Below are 23,481 nucleotides of genomic sequence, written 5' to 3' on the forward strand. Positions count from 1 at the left end.
GCCATTTTAAAGTGCAGTAAGACTTTAGCCAAGGTCCACATAGTCAAAGCTATGGTTTTTCCAGTTGTGATGTATGAAAGTGAGAGCTGGACCATAACGAAGGCTGGCCGCCGAAGAATTGATGCTTTTGAATTGTGGTGCTGGAGGAGGCTCTTGAGAGTCCCCTGGACTGCAAGGAGATCAAACCTATCCATTCTGAAGGAAATCAAATCTGAGTGCTCACTGGAAGGACAGATCCTGAAGCTGAAGCTTTAATACTTTGGCCATCTCATGAGAAGAGAAGACTCCCTGGAAAAGCCCCTGATGTTGGGAAAGTGTGACAGCAAGAGGAGAAGGGGAATGATGACAGAGGAATGTGATGGTTGGACAGAGTCATCGAAGCTACCAACATAAATTTGACCAAACTCCAGGAGGCAGTGGAAGATAGGAGGGCCTGGCGTGCTCTGGTCCATGGGGTCACAAAGAGTCGGACACAACTTAACGACTAAACAACAACAAACAAAAACTTTAGCCAGCCACAAGAACACTTCTTCGACCACAGAGCTTGCTAATCCAGCTTGTCTGGTGGGTGGGTGGGCAGCAGTGGTTGAGGCAACCAAGAACGGTGGCAGCAGTTGGGGCATCTTCAAGGGCCAGGAAGACCACCAGACCCATTACTGCCCACGTGTGCTCCCCAGGCATTGCCATCCAGCTCTCCCTTGGACAAGCAAACCTGCAGAGGAGGAAGCACATTGTGCTCCACATGTGGCCAAAAAAAAAGAGCTGACTCTCCAGGCAGCCAGTGCTAGCCATTTAGCAATGTTCTTGCCAGGGTTGGAGGGCAGTCAGTGGCTCTGTTTCACTGCACACAAAAAGTATGTGATGCGAGTATTTTCACTCCAGATTGCAGATGACGCACAGTAAAAAGTTTACTGTAGGTTACGTTACTGCAATGTGCCCTTCCAGCTTTATTGTTGCTGCTGAAAATATGTTGTGCGGGTATTCAATCTTTCTATCTTTAATAGAATCACAAGCAATGGGTAAAAGACGATGCTGTCTAGCCTCTTTCATGAAATTCCACATTTGAGTCACAGCAACTGCACAGCAAAAACCATTCTGGAACCACTGTATTCTTTATCATGCCCATCTTTGACACGTGTACAAAATTCACTCTGTCTGACAAAGATGCATGCCCGAACTTTAACAATGGAGGCCGTAGAAGGCTTTGGTCAAGATTACTCAAGTTTAGATAGAGTTTATGAAATCTGTAGAGTTAAGCACCCCGCATTTCTTCTGATGACACCACAGACGCGCCTATTCAAAAGCAAGTTCCGCGCATCGAATTGCTTAGATTTGCTCCTCCTTATATAGAATTAATTTCTTCCTTCTCTGCTTTAACTACATTCCTTTATCTGTATGGTTCATACATTCGTTCATTCAAGTCCATCCGCTGACTGGTGCTTGCAAATGTAACAATAATCTTCCAGAGAGTTAACTGTAACTTCTGAGGTTAAACCAAACGCTCTCGGGGCGACCCGCCAGACGTCAAGCAAAGCCTCCGCCGCTCCCGCTCTCTTTCACCCGCCGCCCCGCCCTCGTGTATCGCCGTCATCTTGCCGAAGTTTGATCCCCCACAGGTTCCGTAGGCCGGTGGCTGAACGGAAATGGCGTCAACCGAAGCCGCGACATTCAAACTCCCGGAAACGGCGTTCGAGCTGGGCTGGGTTCGAAAAGCCGCGGCGGTGTCGTCGTTGTCTCTCGCCCGGCCGCCACCACCGCCCCCCCCGGTCCCTCCCGGGGCGGCACAAGCGGGGCGGGCGCGGGGGTCGCCGTTACCGCCAGCCATCTTAAAGACCCTCTCTCCCCGGCCGGCTGAGCCCGCTCTTCGAGACCTCGGATGCACCTCGTCCGGTTTGTGGAGGGAAGGAGGGAGGGAGAGGCGGTGCGTTCAGGAGCCAGAACCACCGACGGCTGCTTTCAAGGAGGGCTTTGGGAGACTCTCACCTGCGCTTCTCCACCTTGAGCAAAGTGACCTGTCTAGACGGCTCCTCTGGGAATCGAGGAGTGAACGAGTCCAAAAAAGTAACTTTCTCAAGCTTTCCCTATTATTGGGGAATTTGGAAGGAAAAATGGACTGAGGGTAGCTTTACTGATTGTGGGACCATATTTGCCTGTTGGGAGAAGTCTGAGAGGGAGATCTGTTACACTGCTGTTGCATTGCGTCCAAAAAATGTTATCTGTTTACAACAGTGCTGCAGTGCATTACATGCCACCTCTTTCCCCTGCCCTTTATCAGATCTTTCTAGTTCATGATGACTATTTGTTGCCCTTCTAGCTTAAGATCAAGATATTTGAAATCCTTCAATTTATGAAGTAGGAATGAGGCTACAGTCCCATGTATGCTTATTTAGGACTGAGACTTTAATCATAAGCATACTTGGTCAGAGACTAAATCCTACTGAGCTCTGGGAGACTTACTGTTAAATAAATGCACTTTGAATTATGGTTCTTTACCAAAAATAAAAATTGTTGAAGGTTTAATTCTGAATAAGCATGTGTAAAATTAGCTCTAAAGTTTTGTAAGTCCTCCACTGTGGAGAAACTTTTCTTACTGTATAGACAAGGATGGTACTTCTTACAACAATACTTAATGATTTTCCAGAAAAACCTAGAATATGGCATCAAAAGTCATCAAAGAGATGAATATCAGCAAGTGGGGATTAAAGTCTGGCGATTCCAAATCTGAATCTGAATTACAAGTGTACAGGAAAGAGAATGCAGCCCTGAAAAAATCTTTGGAAGAAATCACAAAGGGCAAAAGCAAAATGACCCCTGAAGAAAGGAAACGGCTTCTGGAGGTGATGCAGATTTTTCTCTATTTAAAACAAATTCTTTTGACCTGTTAACTATCAATAGAACAAGTTGAATAAAAATCAACTTTTTTAAAAAGCTGATTTAAATCACAATTTAAAATTTAGAAGTCATTTTTTAAAATTTAAATTGTCAAAAAAAAAGCAATTTTTGATTTCAATAAAATCCATAATAACTGAAACTTTGAGTGGTATTGAGTGAAGGTTTCCGTTTTATCGTCCTTTTGAAACTAATGGTGGAAGTTGTTGTCTATGTATTTTTACATTTTATAGAGGTGGGAACCCCCTCCACACACACTAATTTAACACCAAATCCTATGATTGAAACTGTATACCAAAATAATAGAGGCATTCAGATTTGTAGTTTTAAAAAAGGTACATCCTTAACTTCTACTGCAAGTAAGCACTACAGTATAATCTTGCTAACTGCAACAGTGATGTATAGTGCATTACTATGCAGTCATTTCACAGTGGTTCATACTAATATGTGGAAGAGCTAATATGAAACATGGGCTTTTATACTGTCAGCATCGACTAACTGATCTGCAGCACAGTCCTGTCCACATATTATCTTTTTTAGTCCAGTTGATATGTATTTGAAGAGAGGATGTCTCTTTGGAAAAGAGGCATTATTTTTCTCATTAGAGTCCTAAAGCCTTTACTTATTTGAGGTGAAAGCAAAGGCCAAAACAAGTTTATCTGTGTGCCCATGTTCTGCACGAAGAGAGGGATTGGTGTATTTTGTCAGCTTCCTAACTTTTTGGCGTGTAGTTTTGACCATAACCTTTTGCATTACACTATGTAATTACTGTCTTGACAGCTCAGAACCTGACAAGATTGTCACTCTAACTTTCCCTATAACAGCTTGTGCAACAGCCTTCTTTTGTTGCAGGTTGGATTGTCATGTCATACCTGTTGCAACTGAAATATACAAAAAACCTCTGACAGGAAAGGGGATATATGTCCTATTGACTCACACATCTGCTAAGGCAGTGGGTCACTCTCCCCCGGGACATTTCCTGCCTGTTTAAAACCCTGTTCCTTGGCTGAGCAGATGAAGTTCTCAGTGAAAATCACCCCCAAGATGTATAGCACGTAATCTAATGGGGTGCCCCTTTGAGCTGACCTCGCAGCCAGCCATCTTTGAGCATTCTGGTAATGAGGAACACCTGATGTAACTTGACTGTTCAAATTGTTGACCTCTGTGTAAAGCTTGATACTCATTGCTCTGTATACTCTAAAGGAGGTTTCCTCTGGAAGAATCAACACACCCCAAAAAGTGTTGTAGCAGGAAATAAAGGCTTAGAACATGTTCCACCCTTTCTCCAGGTGAATGAAATAAAGGTGTGCAGGTGTATATTTGTGGACTGAAACTCCCAGAATTCTACGTGGGGAATTCTTGGAGAATCTTGAAATTTGGTGGCCCAACCCAACTCATATACCTATAGAACATCGCTATTGCTAACCACTTTCCAAATTAGGATAATCTTTGTGAGATAAAACTTTGAAGGCTCTTGTTGCTAACTTTTCTGGCCCAGCTTTTACAGTTGCCTTAGCTCTTGGAACATAACCTCTTGTACCACCATGTTGCTTGCCCTGTGTTGTAAAAGCCCTGAGGAATACTGGACTTCAAACTGATTTTTCTCTGTGACAACCTGTTTGTGTTTTGTGTAGAAAATACTTGCCGTTCAAACAGAAAATGAAAAATATAAGAATGTCCTTGGGGAGAGAGAGGAAGAAATCCGGCTACTGAAAGACAAGCTAAAGAGTAAAAGTGAAAATAGTGATGTCACCCGCATACTTGGTCAACTGGAGGAGAAAACAAAGGAAGTGGCAAAGAGAGAACGGCTACTGAATGCCCTCACCGAAGAGACGAATCGGCGGAACTGTCAATTATCTGCAGCTACTGCAAAATGTGCAGACCTTGAAAACAGAGTTAGCAATGACCAGAACCCCCAAGTATGTTTTTATAAGTTTAATATGCTCACTGTCTTCTTGGGGGAAAATATGCAGACTTTTTCTCTTCCTCCTCTGTCTCCTGCACCACTCAAAAGCACTGATTGTCTGAGTGCCTCTAGCCCAGTTTAGAATTGGCCTTAAATGAAAATGCAATCATTTGGGCTTAGTTTATGGATGGGTTGTATAGACTCATTTAAGTTCAGGTCTGATTTGACTGGTGCGTTTTTATACAAGGCCTCTAAAACTGCCAGTCTTTGTCATTATATCCTTCCTCTCATAAATATGGAAAAGGCAGGGCTGCTACTAATGAAGACTAGGAAAGAGAGAAAATGGTGATAAACTGAGTATTTTCTGAACCAGATCAACTTTTCACTATTGTTTTAACCAGTGTATTCCCTAGCAAAATAAGATGTACAGCCTGTGTCAATTGTGCGTAAAACTTGAAGTTATGTGATTGTAATGACCACTCATAACAATAGTTACTGGTAAAAGATTACTGCCAATTACTGCTTCTAGTATATCTAATATATGAACTTTTCCAAGGAGTGTCAGACTGTACTTTTGTTCTTGCTGCTTACACACACACACACCCTCATCTTGGTGTGTGTCTGTATTTGCCACCTGAAAATACACTTCAAGTATCTGATAAAAGTGACTTTGGTCCACATGTACTCATCCCACAATAAATCTGTCGAGTCTTTAAACCCAACTTTCATAGATAGATGGATAAAACTTTATTATGGTCAAAGACCAGCGACAAATAAAACATCGAAATATATAAATATACAGAGGTATGCAAAAATATTGGGATCAAATGCAAATACAGTGGTGCCTCGCTTACTGATCGCTCCGTTGAGCGACGAAATCGCTTTGCGACGGTGTTTTTGCGATCGCAAAAGCGATCGCTTTGCGATGTTTCCTATGGGGGGAAATCGCTTTGCGATGATTGCAGGGAAGCAATCATCGCAAAGCCCCCATTTTCAGCCAGCTGATTGGCGGTTCCAAAATGGCCGCCGGAAAAACAAAATGGCGACCGCTGTTTTGCCTCGCTTTAGAGGCACCGAAAATGGCCGCCCCATGGAGGATGTTCGCATGTCAGTTTTTAATCCCATAGGAATGCATTAAACATGTTTTAATGCGTTTCTGTGGGCTTTTTAAAATCGCTTAGCGACAAAATCCCTTAGCGACGTTTTTCCTGGAACGGATTAACGTCGCTAAGCGAGGCACCACTGTACTCGGTTCTGAGGTGAACAATACCAGCATCAAAACATCTCCCCTAAAGCAATTCCAGAATTTCTAGCAAACCACGTTCTAACTACGGAGGCTCATCTGCTTTTAGGGTCCTTTTTCTAATGCCCATTGCAGCAGTAAGAAATTTGGCAACCATATGTGTAAGAATGGGATTGGAATCAGACAGCAGCACATGCATACATTATTGCTCTGTACAACTGGGAAATCCGCTAATCAGAGGGGAAACAAGTTCTTCATGTACATCCTTCTAAAATATGCACTGCAACAGGACGTGTTCTATTGCTTCTATCTGCTGCATTCCACATGGGCAAAGGCGCTTTGCCCAGGGGATCTTTTTATACCGCCCCTCCTGCACTGCTGAAGGTAGTGCGTTAAGCTGGATCAGAGTAAATGCCGTTCTATGCCTGGGCTGCTCCAACTAGGCAAAATAAGGTGCTGCTGTAACCTTGTATAAATTCTCTTCCCTAAGATAGAATTCAGGGGCACTGCTTAAATCATTTTGTCTCTCAGTATCCTCAATATCCTTCTTGATTATTTTCTTTGCCTGTTCCATTCCCTCTAGTCAACCTAGAGAGACCCAAAGAGGCTATTTTTTGCTCAATTGACTGAACCCATTTTGACTTTAAGGTGTCTTGCAGGATCAATGGTGCAAGACCAATAGCGAGATAAAACAGTCTGAGCCAGTACATGAGAATTGCAATCCATATCCTGGCTTCGATTTTAATTTGACCAGTTTCCAATCTTAGTTTTAACTTTCATTTTTACCAACTTTCCTTTTAGCTGTCTTGGGATAACTTTGATTTCTAGCCTCTCCTTTTTTTACATATTCGGATTCAAAAGCAAGTTGAAAGAAGCAAACAAGGCCTTTTAAGTTAGGCTGGTTCCCCTTGCCCTGTTTGTCTTGCCATAAATTATCGTGTAAGCAAATTAGCAAGATAGGTATATTTGACTGTGTATTTTTGAGTTGACTATTGAGCCTTTTGTGAACATGAAGACCTGTGAGTCGGAAATCATGAGAACACTTGCATACTTTTGTTGAACCATCTTATTGTGCTTAAAAGTTCTTTTAAAAAACCCTCCGCTTTATGAATGTGGAATGCTTTATGAATGTGGAATGCGGTGCTTGTATACTTGTGATTCAAAAAGGCAGGAAATGACCCAATATTGCTGCACAATATTGTGCCTGCATTATCAGCAGGGAAAAGGATGCCAAGCTTTACATAGCAAAGGGCAGCCTGAATGTTGGGATAAAGTGATGCCAGGCAAGAGAAAATCCCAGAAGGTGACTCATTTTATCCATCAATTAACCACTTCTCAGCCAAACACAAAGCAATTGTTTGGGCTGTTTTTCAACAAGTGTGAATTTTAGTGGGCAGAAGAGGGTATGCTGTAGAACTGGATATGTTTTAGCCTGGAGAAGCCTGTGAGTGTGAACATGATAGCACTCTTCATATACCTGAAGGATTGTATCGAAGGGCCAGGGCTTGTTCTCTGCTGCTCCAGAAATTAGGACTAGATCTAATAGACTCAAAACAGGATAGGACATCAGGAGATACTCTTTGATGATAACAGCAGTTGAATATTGGAATGAATTACCCAGAAGAGTGGCAGGCCCTCACTTGCTAGAGGTCTTTACACAGATGCTAGGCAGCCATCTGAGGGTGTTCTAGGTTGGTCTGAGTTTGAGAAGTGTGTTGGACTAGGGAGCGTGCAGGATCTCCTCCAGTTCTAAGATTTTATCTCTTGAATGAAGAAATATTCTGTTGAGAAGCAAGGATTGCTATTTCTAATAGGAGACTGGGTCAAGCTTTTTTGTTTGTTTTCTCCATAATAGCAAAGCTCTAATCAGTGCATACTTATTTATGAATAGAGATCAACTGTAAGGGCAGAATCATATTAGTCAGGATCTGCAAGAACCCTGGTTGAATGTATACCAGCAACATTAGTTGCACACTGCTCAGTCATTTCCCCTTGTAATGGGAATGGAACAGCTACAGAGCTTGGCTTCACAGTGTTTTTATCATGCAATGTGGGAGTGGGCAGCTTCTCTTCTCTAGTTTCTTACCCCCCCCAAAAAAAAAACTAGGATGTCCTGAGTCTCTTTGGTTTTCCTCTGCTTTGTGCTAAGAAAGGGAAGCTGCGTGCTGGAAAATGGTACAAGAATCCAAGCACAGAGTAGAGCCACATCCTTGTTAACCAATGCAGACAGGAGCAGTTAAGCATTGTGCACTAACATGTCACCTATGCACAATAAGATTGGATTCTTGCAGTTCCTTGGATTGTGTTGTGTAAATTTATCTTGTGTGTTGAGGTAGAATCTACCTGATAGATCAAACATGTAAAAAACTTAATTCTACTCACACCCTTGCTAGTTGCATAACCACCCTGCATAATTTTGATGTTAAATATTCAGATCTGGTCAGCACAAGTGTAAACAAATACATAACTCTGTAGTAATTCATAACTTGAGGAATGGAAGTGGTGGTAAATTTGATTCCATTATCTTCTGTTTATGAAATATGAAAAACCTTGATAGCTGTACCACTTATGTACAGTAGGTGGCAATAAAATGTAGGCTGGCATACAGGAATGTTGGATTTTTTGTTGTGTTCTTGATTGGTGGTCTGGCATCTGCGGTCTGGATCTCATAATACCAAAAATGCCAGTGAAAATTTAGGGCCTTTTAACCTACAATATGAAATTCAACTAATCCAAGCAGAGAAAGGGTCCAGCATAGAACTTCTGCAGCATAAAACTACACTGGCAAAATGTTACTCTCCACCAGCATTCAAGTAGATTTGGGCTCTTGCTTTTAAAGATGTGTAATACTCCATATTTCCTCAACAGATTACTTCTTGTCCTAAATGCAGACTGGTGGTGTATCATTTCTGGGAGTGTAGCATATTCCCATAAACAATTCAATCCTACTATTTCTGGGTAACTCTGCTTACATTCTGATCTATAATATAGAAGAAATATAAACTGGAAAAATCTGATGCAGGTGCCATAAGGTGCTCCACTGGTCTGTAAAATGATAGTCATGTTTTCAACTATTTAACTCAGAAATATGCATAGCCAAGTGCGCTTGTATTTGCTCTTGTCTTGTAAAACTGAAGCATGTTTAACTGCTACTATCTTCTTTGGCAGGAAGTTGCTGCAAGCTGTCCCGGAACATCAGTAAATGTAAATGAAGTTGAAATGCAACTGAAAGATGTAAGACTTACTATAAAGCTATGTGCATGCTACTTTAGAAGAATATTTAAACACAGATAATTTAGACACCTCAGTGCATGGTAGTTTACAAGTAAGTTTCATTGACTTGAAAGGAGCAGGCTCCCAAATATGAATCCCGAAGAGTGCAGCCTTAATACTGTGAATATAAGGTGCTAAGAGGATACCGAATGTGGTGTAGTGGGTAGAGTAATATCCTAGGACTCAAGAGGCCTGTGTTCGAATCCCCACTCTACCATGGAAACTTACTATGAGAATGAAACTGGTAAAACCACTCCTTAAATATCTCAGTTACCTTGAAGGTCCCATTAAGGTCACTGTAAGTCTGTTCCGACTTGATAGCACATAACAGCAACAACAGGGTGCTAAGAAAGTGAGCTGTACTGAATTAAACCAAAATCTGTTATCTACTCCAGAATTCTGTTTCCAGCAATAACAAGATGGATTGACTTTAAGGTGGGGACGGGGATGGGTGGGCAGACCTTCCATTATTCATTCTCAGTTTTAAAACAGAAGCATAAATTGAGATTATATTACATTTTCATTAGCAGGTAAATGGTGCTTGTGATGTAAAGCAGAGATACAAAAGAAACAAATTCCCTATTTTAGTCTGCTTTGTTTAAAAGGGAAATCTTTAAAACCTGCCCAACAGAGATGATATTGATGGATGGTGGAAGTTGCAGTCTGACAGCATTTGAAGGTTCACCCCCTTTTCTGTACCTACTTTAAAAGTAGCCCTGTCCTACTATGCTGGCTTAGTTTTTTTTGGGGGGGGGAATCCAAATTATCCTGTGGACATTAAGTTGAGAAAGGCTATTTAAAAACAAAACAGTATTGTTGCTTACATTATGTTGGTCCCTAAACTATGTTACACTTGGATTATAGCACTGTGAGTTGTAGTTATTGGAGTGCTGTGTTGGGGCCAATGTTTCTCCCTATCTGGAATTCACCCAAACCTGCAAGTGCATTCACTCAAACATGCATCCAGCACTTGTGTGATTGAGAATCCTGCCTTATTAAGGCTGCTGACCACATGGGTACTGTAAGTACCTTGTTGCTGAATGCATGAAGGTTTGTGACTTCTTGGCTGGGGGAGAGGGGGCAGAGATGTGTGCCCTTTCTCCCCACCACGCATAAAGCCCTACATAGTTTGATGCTGTAGCAGTAGAATAATTGAGCTGGCGTCCCCACATTCATTCATCAATGTATACGCCACTGTGACTGATCTTTACCCCTTTCTACTTTGCCTGCTTCTGCTGTTCAGTTGCACAAAGTAAGCCATTATTGACTTAGGTCAGCTTCTTGTTACAGATTTGTCTTCTGAATACACACAGTACTGTGGGTGTATCAGAGTTTATAAAAAGCAGCTTGAATTGTGGTAGGCTAAATTTTTGCCTAACTGCCTTTTGACTATGAAGGGGACAGTGCTATTGTTCAAAGGCAGTTCAGAGTGGTAGCAATTGACTGAATGGATGACTGAAGTAGAAACCCTATTTATGTTGCTAAACATATTTGTAGAAAGCTATTCACGTTAGGTTAGCCTGGGGACTGAGCATCTATGAGTGTGTGTGGCTTTAACCAGAGTACTGCAGTTGTCTCTGAGCACTTGCTGATAAAAACAAACAAACCCAAAACAGTAGTGAGCACCTAGGATCTAAAGCTCTGTAATAGCAGCCCCAATACCCCACATTAAACCACTCTTGAAGGAAAGAGCAATTTCAACATCACTGCAATATGGCCATGGCAGTTTTCTTTTCACAAAATTGATTCAAATTCCATAGGGATCACATAACCTCTTGCGTGGGTCCAAACAGTTCTTTGGATCTTGGCCAAATTTACTAGACTGAATACACTTGCCACATATAACTGTTTGGGCTATAGAAGTAGCCCTATGTTTCTATGGGCCTGAGTATACGAAACACAAACTGTTGTCCAGTTTTGTGGTTACTTTGCACGTCCATAACCTCTCAGCCTTGGCCTGTTGTTTGCGTACGTTTCCTTAACATTTACTCCAGAAACCTATATTAAATAGCTATTCACAGATTTTTAATAGAATCTTTATTCTTTAGTCATCTCAGTATTTATAAGCTGCCTTTCAAGTCCTCCCAAGACAGTAAGCAAAATACAAGTGTTAAAATGGAAATGGAGTAACATAAATAAAACATGTAAACATTTTAAAAAATGAAGAGCCAAAGTGTGTTGAAGCAATAGTCAAACAACATTAATAATAAAATGCATCAACTGAAAGCATGGCAAACAGGTGGAATTTCAAAGCTGCCCTCAATGCTGCAACTGAGGGGACAAAGTGTACACCTCTTGAAAGGGAATTCTGAAAAGCAGGGACCACTTTTGGGGAGGTGTTGTCATTAGTATCTACCAGCCTAGCAGACATAAACGGATCATGTTGAAAGCAGCGTTAGTTCTAGGGCCTGTCTGTATGTAGACAGGGTATAGTCCTATGTACACCTACCTGAGAGTAGATCCAGTGGAATTCCCTGGATTCATTTCTGAGTAGATATCTACATGATGGTGCAGTGTTTGGAGAACTCATAATGGATGCAATTTCTGTTTCTTTACCACTACTGTTATATGCGAGTCTGCAAAAAGTTTATTCAGCGTTTGCTTAAAGAGCTTTGGAAGATCTCCCAGTTAGCTCTTCTATTGTTTACTGTCATATTTTAAAATTTACATTGTTTACCCACAAAAAAAGGAATGAAACTATGAGCAACCAGATATACAGATGATATGCACATACTTGCCCTATCTTTACAAGATTTCCCCGATGTTAAATAAAACTGATCCTGCTGTTTTATTAAAGTTCTTTAACTTCGATTATTTGTATTTACATTTCCTTACATCATGGACTGGTTTGAGGAAACGATGGTGAAAACACTTCTGTATACATGCAAGGTGTTTTTTCTTTGTTGAGTAGGGTGGAGCTGAACAAAAGGTAGGTTTGCTGGTTTCCATTTGTTTAACAACAATGGTAACAAAAATAATCATACCCTCTATTGATTTATATCCTTGAAGTAAAGAGAACTTAGTTTTCCAAAAGCAGATTGAAGTGCAAAAGGACTGTAAACTCTATTAAAAGCTGTTGTTTATTCGTTAAGTCGTGTCGGACTCTTTGTGACCCCATGGACCAGAGCACACCAGGCCCCCATGTCCTCCACTGCCTCCCGGAGTTGGGTCAAATTCATGTTGGTAGCTTCGGTGACACTGTCCAACTATCTCATCCTCTGTTATACATTTCTCTTGCCTTCACATTTTCCCAACATCAGGGTCTTTTCCATAAAAGCATATAGAAGACCTCAAAATTCTTAATTTCAACTTTATATTTTGCACTACACTCTGTTTGGTGGATTTCAGTTCTAGTAAAAACAAAGAAGATACCACAAGCTTGAATTGTGCTTACCCTTGCAGCAGGAGAATGTCTAGTGGTTGTGCTAGATATGGGTGCATACATTTTCCCCTCTCCAATCTCCTGCCCCACATGCCATTCACTTTGCTGACTTAAGTGATCAATATCAAAATTTGCAACACCTTATTTGCCACCTAGACAGACATTGATCTAACTAATCAAATTAAGTGATATTTGAAAATCCTCTCACCTGAAGCATTTCAGTATTATCTTGGTCCCTAATGTATGGGCCAAAAAAGACCACTTGCATCCTCTAGTGGCCCAACAATGTTTTATTTTGCAGTTTATAATCCCTTAGGAAGAAAAGTGGAGGGGTGTATATTCAAATGCCATGATTTAAATGCTGATGAACAAATAATTGAGGCTCTAAATGCTTTTATTCCAGAACTCAATCCTGCTAATTTTTAAATCTTATTCACTCACAAGGCTTTGGAAAAAAACCAGCAGTGGCTCACGTATGACCAGCAACGAGAAGCTTATGTTCACAGCCTCTTAGCAAGGATCTTTGAGTTGGAGCAACAGTTGGACGCTGTTCATCACAAACAAGCAAAGGAAGCCAGGCTAGAAGGTAGGGATGTGAACTTTCTGCAAACTTACTAGGATTCACAAAATTGGTTTAGATTGTGTAGATGGCCCATTTTTCTTAAACAGCCCTTTAAATGGTGAAATCCAATTCTTGCTGTATCCAACTGTTAGGCTCTTGCTGGTGTAAAACCTGTTGCCATGCACTAAAATGTACTGATCATTGCCCAACTACCAAGGTGCCAGTTTTAGATGAGGAATGGGGCATGGGCGTAAGTTTGTCTTGATTTGCCTTGGCATACTTCCTTCTGCTCTGTTGTTAAATAGATCCTACTTGCGATTTAACCAATAGGGAACAGCTGCTGTTGGGTGTGGCATTTTAAACACACATCATGAAAAAATGCATTTATGGGATGGTTCAATGAACTGCCTACTTCTGTGTAGCAGAACTTTTGGTAGCAAGTCAATGACGCTTGTTAATTTACAGTTTATTTGCCTGTTTCAGTTTCTTAGATCTGTTAAATATCTGGTTTGTGCTAGAACAATGTTGGGTCTCGGCTTTTTATTGTACCATAGTTTCATAAAACATTCGTTTGTCATAAATGTTGGCATCCCCTGGTGGATGCATGCTGAAAGACTGGAAGGAAATCTGCCACATCATCAATCTCCCTGAGGTTCTGTGACTCCACAGTCTTCAGAGAGATGGAAATCATTCCTTGAGCCTAGGGACATGAAGTGGATTAGGGTTCAAAATGCTTCTCTGAGCTGATGGAACCTCTTCTGAGGGAAAGGCATCCCTCTCTTCTGCAATGTGATGATGGCCCTGCAGGCCATTTCATGTTACTTGTTTAATGCATTTCACATTGATTGTTCAAGATCGCAGTCTCCCTGAGTCTGTTTTGCAGCAGGAAGGCAGGTTGCATTGCTTTGTGCAATTAATACTGGTTCTCAGAGGCAGCACTGTTTGTGTTTTTGCACTCAAGCTCCCTTTGCTAGTTTAGGAGTTGAATTCCAAGAGCATCTGGTAAGGATGTGTTAGCATGAATGGGGAGGAAAACCACAAAAGAGGATCTTACTTTCATGTTCAAGTTCTTTGTTGATATCTAATAGAGAGCCTTTTAAACCTGAATGCATTTTAATGAAAGAGAGGGACACAAAAAAGTAAGATTCATTCATTTCCATCTTCCATTTGTCCTTGCCTTTGCTAGTTATCTGTCAAATTGCCTGAGGAAATCTTCTATCAGATAGTGTCAGGAAGGGTGGAGTGGGAATTTTGGAGCTGTAGAAGGTCATGGAGTGGTTGTTAGAACCCAGTAGGAGGTACGCTAAATGCTGGATTCCCCCACACCCTTTAACCGGCTATAAACATTTTCTTTACCTCCCACCCCTCCGGCTGATGTGTTTGCAGTGTGTAAATCACCTGGAGAGTTGGGAGATCCTGGAAATAACAAAGGAACAGTCAGATCAAGGCAAGGTGGTGGTGAAGAAAAGCTGGAGGGAGGGAGGCATGACCAGTACAGACTCACTTCCAGGGCCAGGGGCTGCAGGCAACATGCAGAAATAGTAACAATGTTTCCAGCATTGTTCTTTATATAGTATTCCCCTCCCCACCCCAGAAAACTTTTTTATTTTATTTTCTTTTCAAAAGCATGCTGTAAACAGCCCTGCCTAAGTAACTGAAAATTCCAGGACTGTAGGGATGTGGGAGGTATGGGTGGGTGGGACAGTATCATGACCCATGCCTTAGGAGTTCACCCAGTGTTTTTCCCCCTCCTCCCTTGTGGTGAAGGAAAACATTGCACGAGAGCTCAACTCTGAAACTCCCCCTTTTTCTTTTTGAATTGAATCAAAGGCGAAGGAAGATCCCTGAAACAAGCAGGAGGATAATGACCAACAACAATGCTCTCGTATTAAAGCTTCCCCCTCCCTGACATCCCTAGGCTCCAAAAGCTTTCTCCAGGTTGAAGAGGATCTCTAAGGAGCCTGAGAATACGAAGTAGGAAGGATAGGGAAATTTAAATTAAACTAAATTAAAATCTTTAAAGGTAGATTTCCATGGCTGATGATACCATCAGCATTACAGCCACACAGCTTTGCCAACAGGATTCTACCAATCAGCTGAAAACCTGTTGTTTTGTGTAGTGAGTTGCACTAGAATAGGCCCATTAAACCAGTGGGGATTTGGTGACTCAGTTCCTCCTTAAGTTCCATTGACTCAAATGGGTCTACTCTAGTTGTGACTTACAGTGCTAAAGTAAGTTGCAACTAGAGTAGACACATTTAAATTTATGGAACACGGAGGAGTTGACTCACCAAATCCCCTCTGTAAATGGTGGCAGCTGCTCCATTTATTATCTTCATATTTCTCGGATGTATCACACAAGTTAGGTAACCATCTTTGCTGAAGTGGTTTATTTTTCTATGTTTCTTTGTCCTATGTTGTGTTTCTGCAAGAAGAGAAACAAAGATATGAACAGCTGTTGGCAGCTGCCCAAAATGATCTTGAAGCAGAGAGGCTTATGGTAGCCCAGCTAAATTCTGACTTGAGTGAATTGAAAAGGAAGTATGAAGAAGCCAAGCAGGAGCTGAAGAATTTAAACAGTCTGCTGATGTTACACAAGCAAGTCAACGTGCAGGCTCTTCAAAATGAAAACCACATCAAAGACCAGATGTTACAGAGGCTTACACATGAAAATGAGGTTATCATAGGAAAGCTGGATGGAGAAAAGAAGCGAACACAAGCTCTCTCTTCTCAGGTTCATATATAAGAGTAATTGATGTGCTTTATCATATTTGGTATTGTTGCCTGAAATCCCCTGAGGCTACATAAAGTATTTTGGAACTGTAAAGCTATAGTACAGTGTCACATGCTCTGTAACACAGTAATAGTAGGATCAAACTAGCAACATAAAAGCACACCAGACCACTGCAGAATATCATAGATCTGCACAAAAGAAACAAAGAATAAGAGCAGATGCAATATGCATAATGATAACGTTCAAAAAGGACAAAAGAATAATCAATTGAGATAGGCTCTGTCATATGACAATGGCCAAAATCCTATTCATGTTTTCTGCAGGTGTAAGGGGAACTACATACACAAAGGTCTTTACCCTCTGGCATGCTCTCCTTTTCATGATTGATTGCATAATCAATGCATTTGGTCATGTAGTGGAGGAGGATAAATGCCTATGCGATTCCAGTTGTAGAAGCAAAACAGGATTCTAGCCAGTATAATGTGACTCGTATAAAGCCACAGTATTAGAAAAGCACCATACAAGATGCAGTGTTATTGATTATTATGGTCCAGTGTGGATCATGGATTGTGCATCTAAATTAAGCTAGAAGGCCATATCCATGATTAACAAGTGTGGAATTTAAAATATCATTAAAGAATTGATGATGAAAGTAAATTTTATTGGAAACAGTTTCTGTCAAGACACTGTTTTGCCAAATAAATTCCCTGAGAAGCTGAGAAATGCTTTTCCAAGAAATATGGACCTTACAACAAACATGATGCTTGGAAATTAGTCAGGAATTTGCTGACACCTAAATAAATTGAATCCTACCTCTATTATTCAGGAGAGCTTTTAAACGTAATTAGATGTATTAAAAATTAGAGTGATTTACAATTAAATAATGTTTAGGAAGTAATATTGCCATGTTAATAAAGCCACTGTCTGAAGTGCAGATACAATCGGTGCCAAAGACTTCTTATATGATTGTTCTCCTTATATAGTCTTCTCTATGTTAAAGGTTGAACTGCTGCAAAGATCTTTGCTAAAACAGCAAGAAGAACACACAAGGATGGCTGCTTTGGAACAACAGGTACCAAATTACACCGTCCTGTTTCAGCAATACCTAACCAGTCCTAAAATTTCTTGGGCTGAAATAAAACTAAGAAACTTTATACTGTATTCTTTTTAATAGCAGTACTTCTGAATTCTTATGAAGCACCATCAAATCATTTGTTTTTCCCTATATTAAGATATTGGCCAAAATCCTATTGTATATTCCCATGGTCAGTGAAACCTTCATTTGCAAACTGCTACAAGTTAAGAAGTCAGAACCGGCATTTCCTATAACACACTGGACGACACAACTTGTGTGCGATAGAAAATGTCAGTGTTGGCTTCTTAACTGATGATGATTTGCTGCCAGCATTCACTGATGGATGTAAGTAATGGGATTCCAGCCATTGCCTGTTTCTGATAGTAGCAAACTCTCTTAGTGGTAGCTGCTATGTATTTAAGTTATGAATAAAGATTTAACACATAGTGAGCTAGATCCAGTGTTGCACTGCTGGGAGTTTCAGAATTTTCCTCTCCTTTTTTTTTCTGCAGTCCTCTGTGCTATCCTAAAGATCAGCTCTTTACGGCTTCTCAGTCCTCTAGAGCAGTGGTTCTTAACGTGGGCGATAATGCCCCCAAGGGGGCGATTTCATTTTTCAGGGGGGCGGTAGAACAAAAAGGGGCGGCGTGGGGGCGCTGGAGCAGAAGGGAGCGGTAGGGGGGCGCTGGAGCAAGCCAAACCTGTGAAGATGGCTGCAGCCTTTTTACAATGTGCATGAATATATATTTTCCTCCAATCTTAATTTAGTTTCAGAGTTTTTGTCTTGAAATTTTTAGTTCCTGCATTGCAGTTTGTTTTTATGCCCTTTTTATATTTCTTTTTGCGTCTTAAAATTCGCTTGCAACTAAATCATTAAATGTTACTTTTTGGGGGCATTTCATTTTCTTGGAATTGAATTTTGTTTTCAGGGGTCATTGGATTTAAGTGTCATAAATAAATAAATAAATAAATAAATAAATAAATAAATAAATAAATAAATAAATAAATAAATAAATAAATAAATAAATAAATAAATAAATAAATAAATAAATAAATAAATAAATAAGATCTCATCACCGCGGGGAGGGGGGCGATGATAACTTCCTCAATGGCTCAAGGGGGCATTTCTTTCAAAAAGGTTAAGAACCACTGCTCTAGAGCAGTGCATAGAGAGACTGAAATGGGTAGGAGTTTTGCTGGGTTCTTCCATTCCACCAGTGAAAATCCATCCTACCAGTGATGATTCTGTCTCCATTCTCTCTCTGCTTTATATATCATACTGCGAAAGCTAGGTCTTTAGAAACAAAACAAAAAAGACTGCGTAATCATCATAAAAGATATGGATGTGTAGGTTAAAATTTAAAACTGGGCACTTGCACAATAAACCAAGGAAAGGGATTGCATATATCTTTTTTAAAATCCTTACGTTATTACACATGGTCTGGAATTTGTCATGGAAGCTTTCTGGTTTTTCACCCAGCCTGTTTCTCCAGATCCAGGCATGTACCTCTGACTTTGAGAATGAAAAGCTTGATCGTCAGAACCTGCAGCACCAGTTGAACAAAGTCCTTAAAGAGCTGCATAAAGCCAGGGAACAAATAAGTCATCTAGAACCTTCTGTGAGTATCATTAAAGTTTTGAATGTCTTCTTATTCTCCCACCTACAGGTGTAGAAAGTTCTTGTTCTCAAGCTTCTGTTGTTTCTGCGAGGTGTCTGGGATTCACGATCTGGGAACATTCCCTGGATCTTGTCTGTGCACAAACACACAGCATTTGGTTATCTGCTGCAAAATGCACAGTGATGGAAAACTTTGTCTTCTATTTTAAATAAGCATCTTGTGAAAAATGTTAAAAACTTGTTGGGTATGTCTGATTGTTTTGGGAAGCTTTTCTTGGTAGATCATCAGTAGATGGAACTAGAAATGGCTGCTCCACTCACAGGCTGGTGTGCACTTGCCAGGTTGTCCTCTTGAGGCACCTCCCCACTCTGGGCAGTGATTTGCGCTTTCCTTCCCCACCACATCCAGCAGCCGACTAGTTGTGCGACAAGAATCGATGTCCCACCTCCTCGTCTGATTGGTTGGCTGCCAGTGGAGGCAGGGAAGAGAAGCCCAAGTTGCTGCCCAGAGTGGATAGCTCCCGGAGTTGCTACCCGAGGAGGATGATCCGACCAAAAGCGTGCTGCTTATATACCGCCCCATAGCGCTTCAAACACTCTCTGGGCAGTTTACAATTTAATTATGCAGGCTACACATTGCCCCCCCCCCAGCAAGCTGGGTACTCATTTTACCGACCTCGGAAGGATAGAAGGCTGAGTCAACCTTGAGCCGGCTACCTGGGATTTGAACCCCAGGTCGTGAGCACAGTTTTAGCTGCAGTACAGCGGTTTAACCACTGTGCCACGAGGCTCTGTGCCACTGTGCCATGCAGTGCATGCAAGCTTGTGAGTGGTGCAACTGGCCGGGGGGGGAGAATGTGCTGCACCTATGATGCTGTGCGTACGAATTTAGACAAACCAGGCCAAATAAATTTGTGCCCATGTCTGGATGGTACTTCAAAATCCTTGAATATACACTGTACTAGATACCATTATAACTACATGAATTATTCCTATAGCACTTTCCTTACTGCTCTGCCTTCCTGCCCAGAATCTTGTTATGTTTTTTACAAAAGGATAATGCAATTGTTTCAAATCTCAGTGGCAAATTGCTAAGTTAAGAAGGCAGCTTACTCATTTGCCGTTGCACAGGCAGCTGTGTGATGCCATGTGCAACAGCAAATGTCTCTTGGAATTTTTGTTGCAGTTTGCTCTTGAGAATTATCTCGATCATGCTGTTAAGTATAGCTAGCAACGTTCTGGCCACTAATTCCTAAAACATGCCTCTTTTTAAAAAAGGTCTGTGCAGTTACCATAGAGTTCTATACAACCTAAGTTTCATTTTGGTTGAATTTGAGATTTCAACAAGGTTTGCGTTATTATGCCATGTTGTACGTAAGAGCTTCTGTACTTCAGATACTGTCTGTAGGAGCAATAAACTGGTATGGGAAAAGTTCTGGCCACACACACACAGTCTCCTCTCCATATGGAAGATGGCAGTCTGAAAAGAAAAGCCTCTGCAATCCATAAATCCTCTCCTTGCAATTTGAAACCCAGCATAAACAAGACTGTCTGTTTCAGACTGTCTCCCTTCATGCACAGAGGCTGACTGAACAGCAACAAAGAAGGGCAGAGTGGGAGTAACCTTCCAACTGTTGTTACCAGCTAGAGAATGTCTGAATAGGGCTTATCTCTTCACATGTATGTATTTTTGGCACAGTCTCTAAAACGTTACTATTTGGTGGCTAAAATCCACCATTGGCCATTCCAACTGGGGCTTACCAGAGCTGGAGTCATTCTGGGTGGGTGGGTGGGGAGAGGCATTCTGTATCTTCATCCCATCCCCATTACATTCTTTCCCAACCTGATCCATCCTCCAGATATGCAGGCAGGATAGTGGGGACTGTCGTTTGGCAAATCTGAATGCCCCAGGCTGGACGATGTCATCCTATTTTGTAGCAGTTGAAGGAATCACAGAAAAATGTTTTTAAGATGTGAGCATGTTATTTTTCACTCCTCTGTTTCCATTTTGTCCTATGAAGAAATATAGGCAGTTCGTACTGTAAGAAGCATTTATACATATTTAGCTGCATATTTTACTCTATTTTTCTGCAGAAGTCTCCAGAGCACGGAGGATGTGTAGAAGTCTTGCTCAATTTCCAGACTGCCTTTGATGACAAGGTGGTAATAAAAGACAAATGTTCTTCACCAAAAAGTTCCTGTCTTGACGAAAGTTTCCTGGAGTGCCCCAAATGTAAAGCGAACTATCCTACAAGCCAGCATAGGGACTTACTGGCCCATATTGACTATTGTGTGGATTAAATACACGGGCAAACCTGTAGCTAGGTTACTGCAAACAGGTATTTTAACTAAAAATACTGTAATGGCTTTTTAAAAACAATGCACTTGGATTTCACATTCCAGCTAAAACATTGTACTTTCAGTATCAATTTTTATGAAGGTCTGACCTTAACCATGTCCACAGAGGCAGTCAACAATTTTGTTTCAGACATGGTATGTTGAATTCTAGACTACTGGTTGTATTTGCACTATCAAACCAATAGAGGTATTCACTGATTTTTTTTCCATGACCGTTCACCAAATGTTCAACAAAACTGCTACCAAACACTCCTACTTCAGTCTTCAGGATCCCTGGCCTGTAACATATTTAAACTGGATTAATATATATTGCTTTGCACTGCCTGGATATTGTTTTGCCATTTCAGCATTTTAAGGAACATGTTTTAAATTTAGGATGATCTGTGATGCAAGAAAATGTGTGGTGACAAGTTGGTTGATCTGATCTGAACATTCTTAAAGTAGTTTATTCTATAATATCAAGCAAACTGTGTGTGTGCAGAAAAAGGAACAAACAAAAAATTTAGCGCTTGAGGTTACCTTTTAAAATCGCTTCGCCTGTTTGGTCTGAAGTACATTCCTACTTGTACACAGTTTGTCCTCCACCTAAAAGCTGGGGATATGGCATATCAGGGAGTCTGTATATGGAAATGCTTTTTAAAATAATAATAAAACAATTGGTGATGCCTGCAATATTCTGTGTTTCTCTCTTTTTTTAAGTAGTTGGTAAGTAACTAGCAAATCGTACTCTCTGTTGTACACTGATATGTTTCTCAAATCTCAAGAAATCATGTTCTCATATCTCTCTATATACATCCTCTCTGTCTTCTACTTGGTTCCTAGTTTCCACTGGGTTTCAAATAATCATTACTCACTTCCAGAAATCCCATTGGAAGTTATGTCTCAAGACTTTGGAAAACTGACCGTTGTTAAAACTACTAGCATGGTGGCAACTCAACACCTTGTGGTTATCCCATCCAATCTGGAAAAAAAGTACTGCTGGCCAAACAGGTGTGGGTTCTCTAATGTTAAACTTGATATTACTCAACCGGGGGGGGGGGAGCAGGAATATGCCCATTTTCTGTCATCCAAACAAAGCCTGGTGTTCAGTTTTAGTGTGAATCTGAGGCTGCCTCTTTTTAAAACTGGAGTTGGATATGTTCATGTCTGATGTCTGTCTTGCGCTGCAGAGTAAGCGTGAACTCCACAGATGGCATCACACCTGCAGCCAAATTCTTTTCTTCATCCAATATACAGAGCATCTGATAGTTCTTGGAGGAGGAATTTTCAAGAGCTGTGAATGAAAATCCATTTGCTTCCATTTGATTGTCTTAGATTCTCAGTCTGTGTGAAACAGAATTATTATATTTAGAAAAACTAATGTGAGTCCATGGGATATAGAGCACAATGCAAATTAAACAAGTATGCCATTCCAGTAGCCCCATAAATTGTAGTGATACTTCCTATTAATGATTGATTAAATCTACATTATTCTGTGTGCCTGTTGTAATTCATGTAATCAGCATACTTTAATACAGTACATACTGTATTAATCGGAAAAGCAGCATGGCTATAGGCTGCCTTTCTGATATCTAGCATAAAGTTAAAGAACTCCTTCCCCTCCCTCCTTTTTTTTCTGTTCAGTTTCTTCTCTAGAGAATGTAGAATATTCTCACCCAGAGTTTAGAAGGGTTCCTTTTTGGGCTACAGCTCCCAGAATCCCGGGTTTCTGGAATTGTAAATGAAGAGGTACATTTTCAAGACTCTGGTTACACCTCTGAATAGAACTAGATTCTGCAAAAATGCATGGGCATCAATTCTCCCTCAGCAGAAATTATTCAAACAGAATTTATGCTGTAGAAGGGGCCATGCAGTTTTGTGATCACACACCTGGTAAGTGCACACCCTTGCATGTGCCTCCTATTTTACAAGGAGAATATGAAAATTATTTATCAAGCCAGCCCAGCCTCTTAAAGAATACATGTTTTATTCAGTGTAAACTTTTGTGGATTGTTGCCAACTTCTCAGCAGCACTGTTTTTTTGTCATCTTACTGTTTTTCAAGAAGTTATACTTAAATATATCATTTCAATTGAAGCCATGGACTCTAGCACTGCATGAATGTATTGTTGTAGTCATAAAGTACTAAAGCAACTGTAAAGATACAGCCTGTAGGCTACCAACCAAGATCCAAATTCACATTCAGTTCTTGGTAACAGAATTAGTAATTTTTGAGGTGAAGAAATCAATTCTTGTCCTAGGAGGCAAATATGTAGGCACATATTTTGAAACCATCTGTTCTAACATTATTCAGTGCAGATCTATTTCAGTTGCACTTGCCATCAATCTTTTATAGATTGATAGACGATAGATATAGTTTTATACATACAGTATAGTTTATATACTGTATATATTTATATATAACTATATATCTATATATATAGATATAAAACTATATATATG

At 40.6% G+C, this 23,481-nt stretch overlaps 1 protein-coding gene across 3 annotated transcripts; it reads left to right on the top strand.

Annotated features, from left to right (window-relative positions):
• Nucleotides 1-1,647: 1,647 nt before the first annotated feature.
• Nucleotides 1,648-21,712, top strand: CEP55 (centrosomal protein 55). 3 transcript variants are annotated; one of them, XM_020782978.3, is made up of 9 exons: nucleotides 1,648-1,890; nucleotides 2,642-2,837; nucleotides 4,524-4,808; nucleotides 9,207-9,272; nucleotides 13,138-13,279; nucleotides 15,688-15,989; nucleotides 16,990-17,061; nucleotides 18,558-18,683; nucleotides 20,777-21,712. In XM_020782978.3, exons 2-9 carry the CDS (start codon nucleotides 2,655-2,657, stop codon nucleotides 20,981-20,983), a joined length of 1,383 nt encoding a protein of 460 aa, XP_020638637.3. In that variant the 5' UTR covers nucleotides 1,648-1,890; nucleotides 2,642-2,654; the 3' UTR covers nucleotides 20,984-21,712. The 3 variants fall into 3 exon arrangements, with proteins under 3 accessions (XP_020638637.3, XP_020638639.3, XP_020638638.3); XM_020782980.3 differs by having other exon boundaries at nucleotides 15,691-15,989; XM_020782979.3 differs by lacking the exon at nucleotides 1,648-1,890 and adding an exon at nucleotides 1,898-2,061.
• Nucleotides 21,713-23,481: the final 1,769 nt, after the last annotated feature.

The sequence above is a fragment of the Pogona vitticeps genome, chromosome 3, assembly GCF_051106095.1.
Source record: "Pogona vitticeps strain Pit_001003342236 chromosome 3, PviZW2.1, whole genome shotgun sequence".
Taxonomy (NCBI): Eukaryota; Metazoa; Chordata; class Lepidosauria; order Squamata; family Agamidae; genus Pogona; species Pogona vitticeps.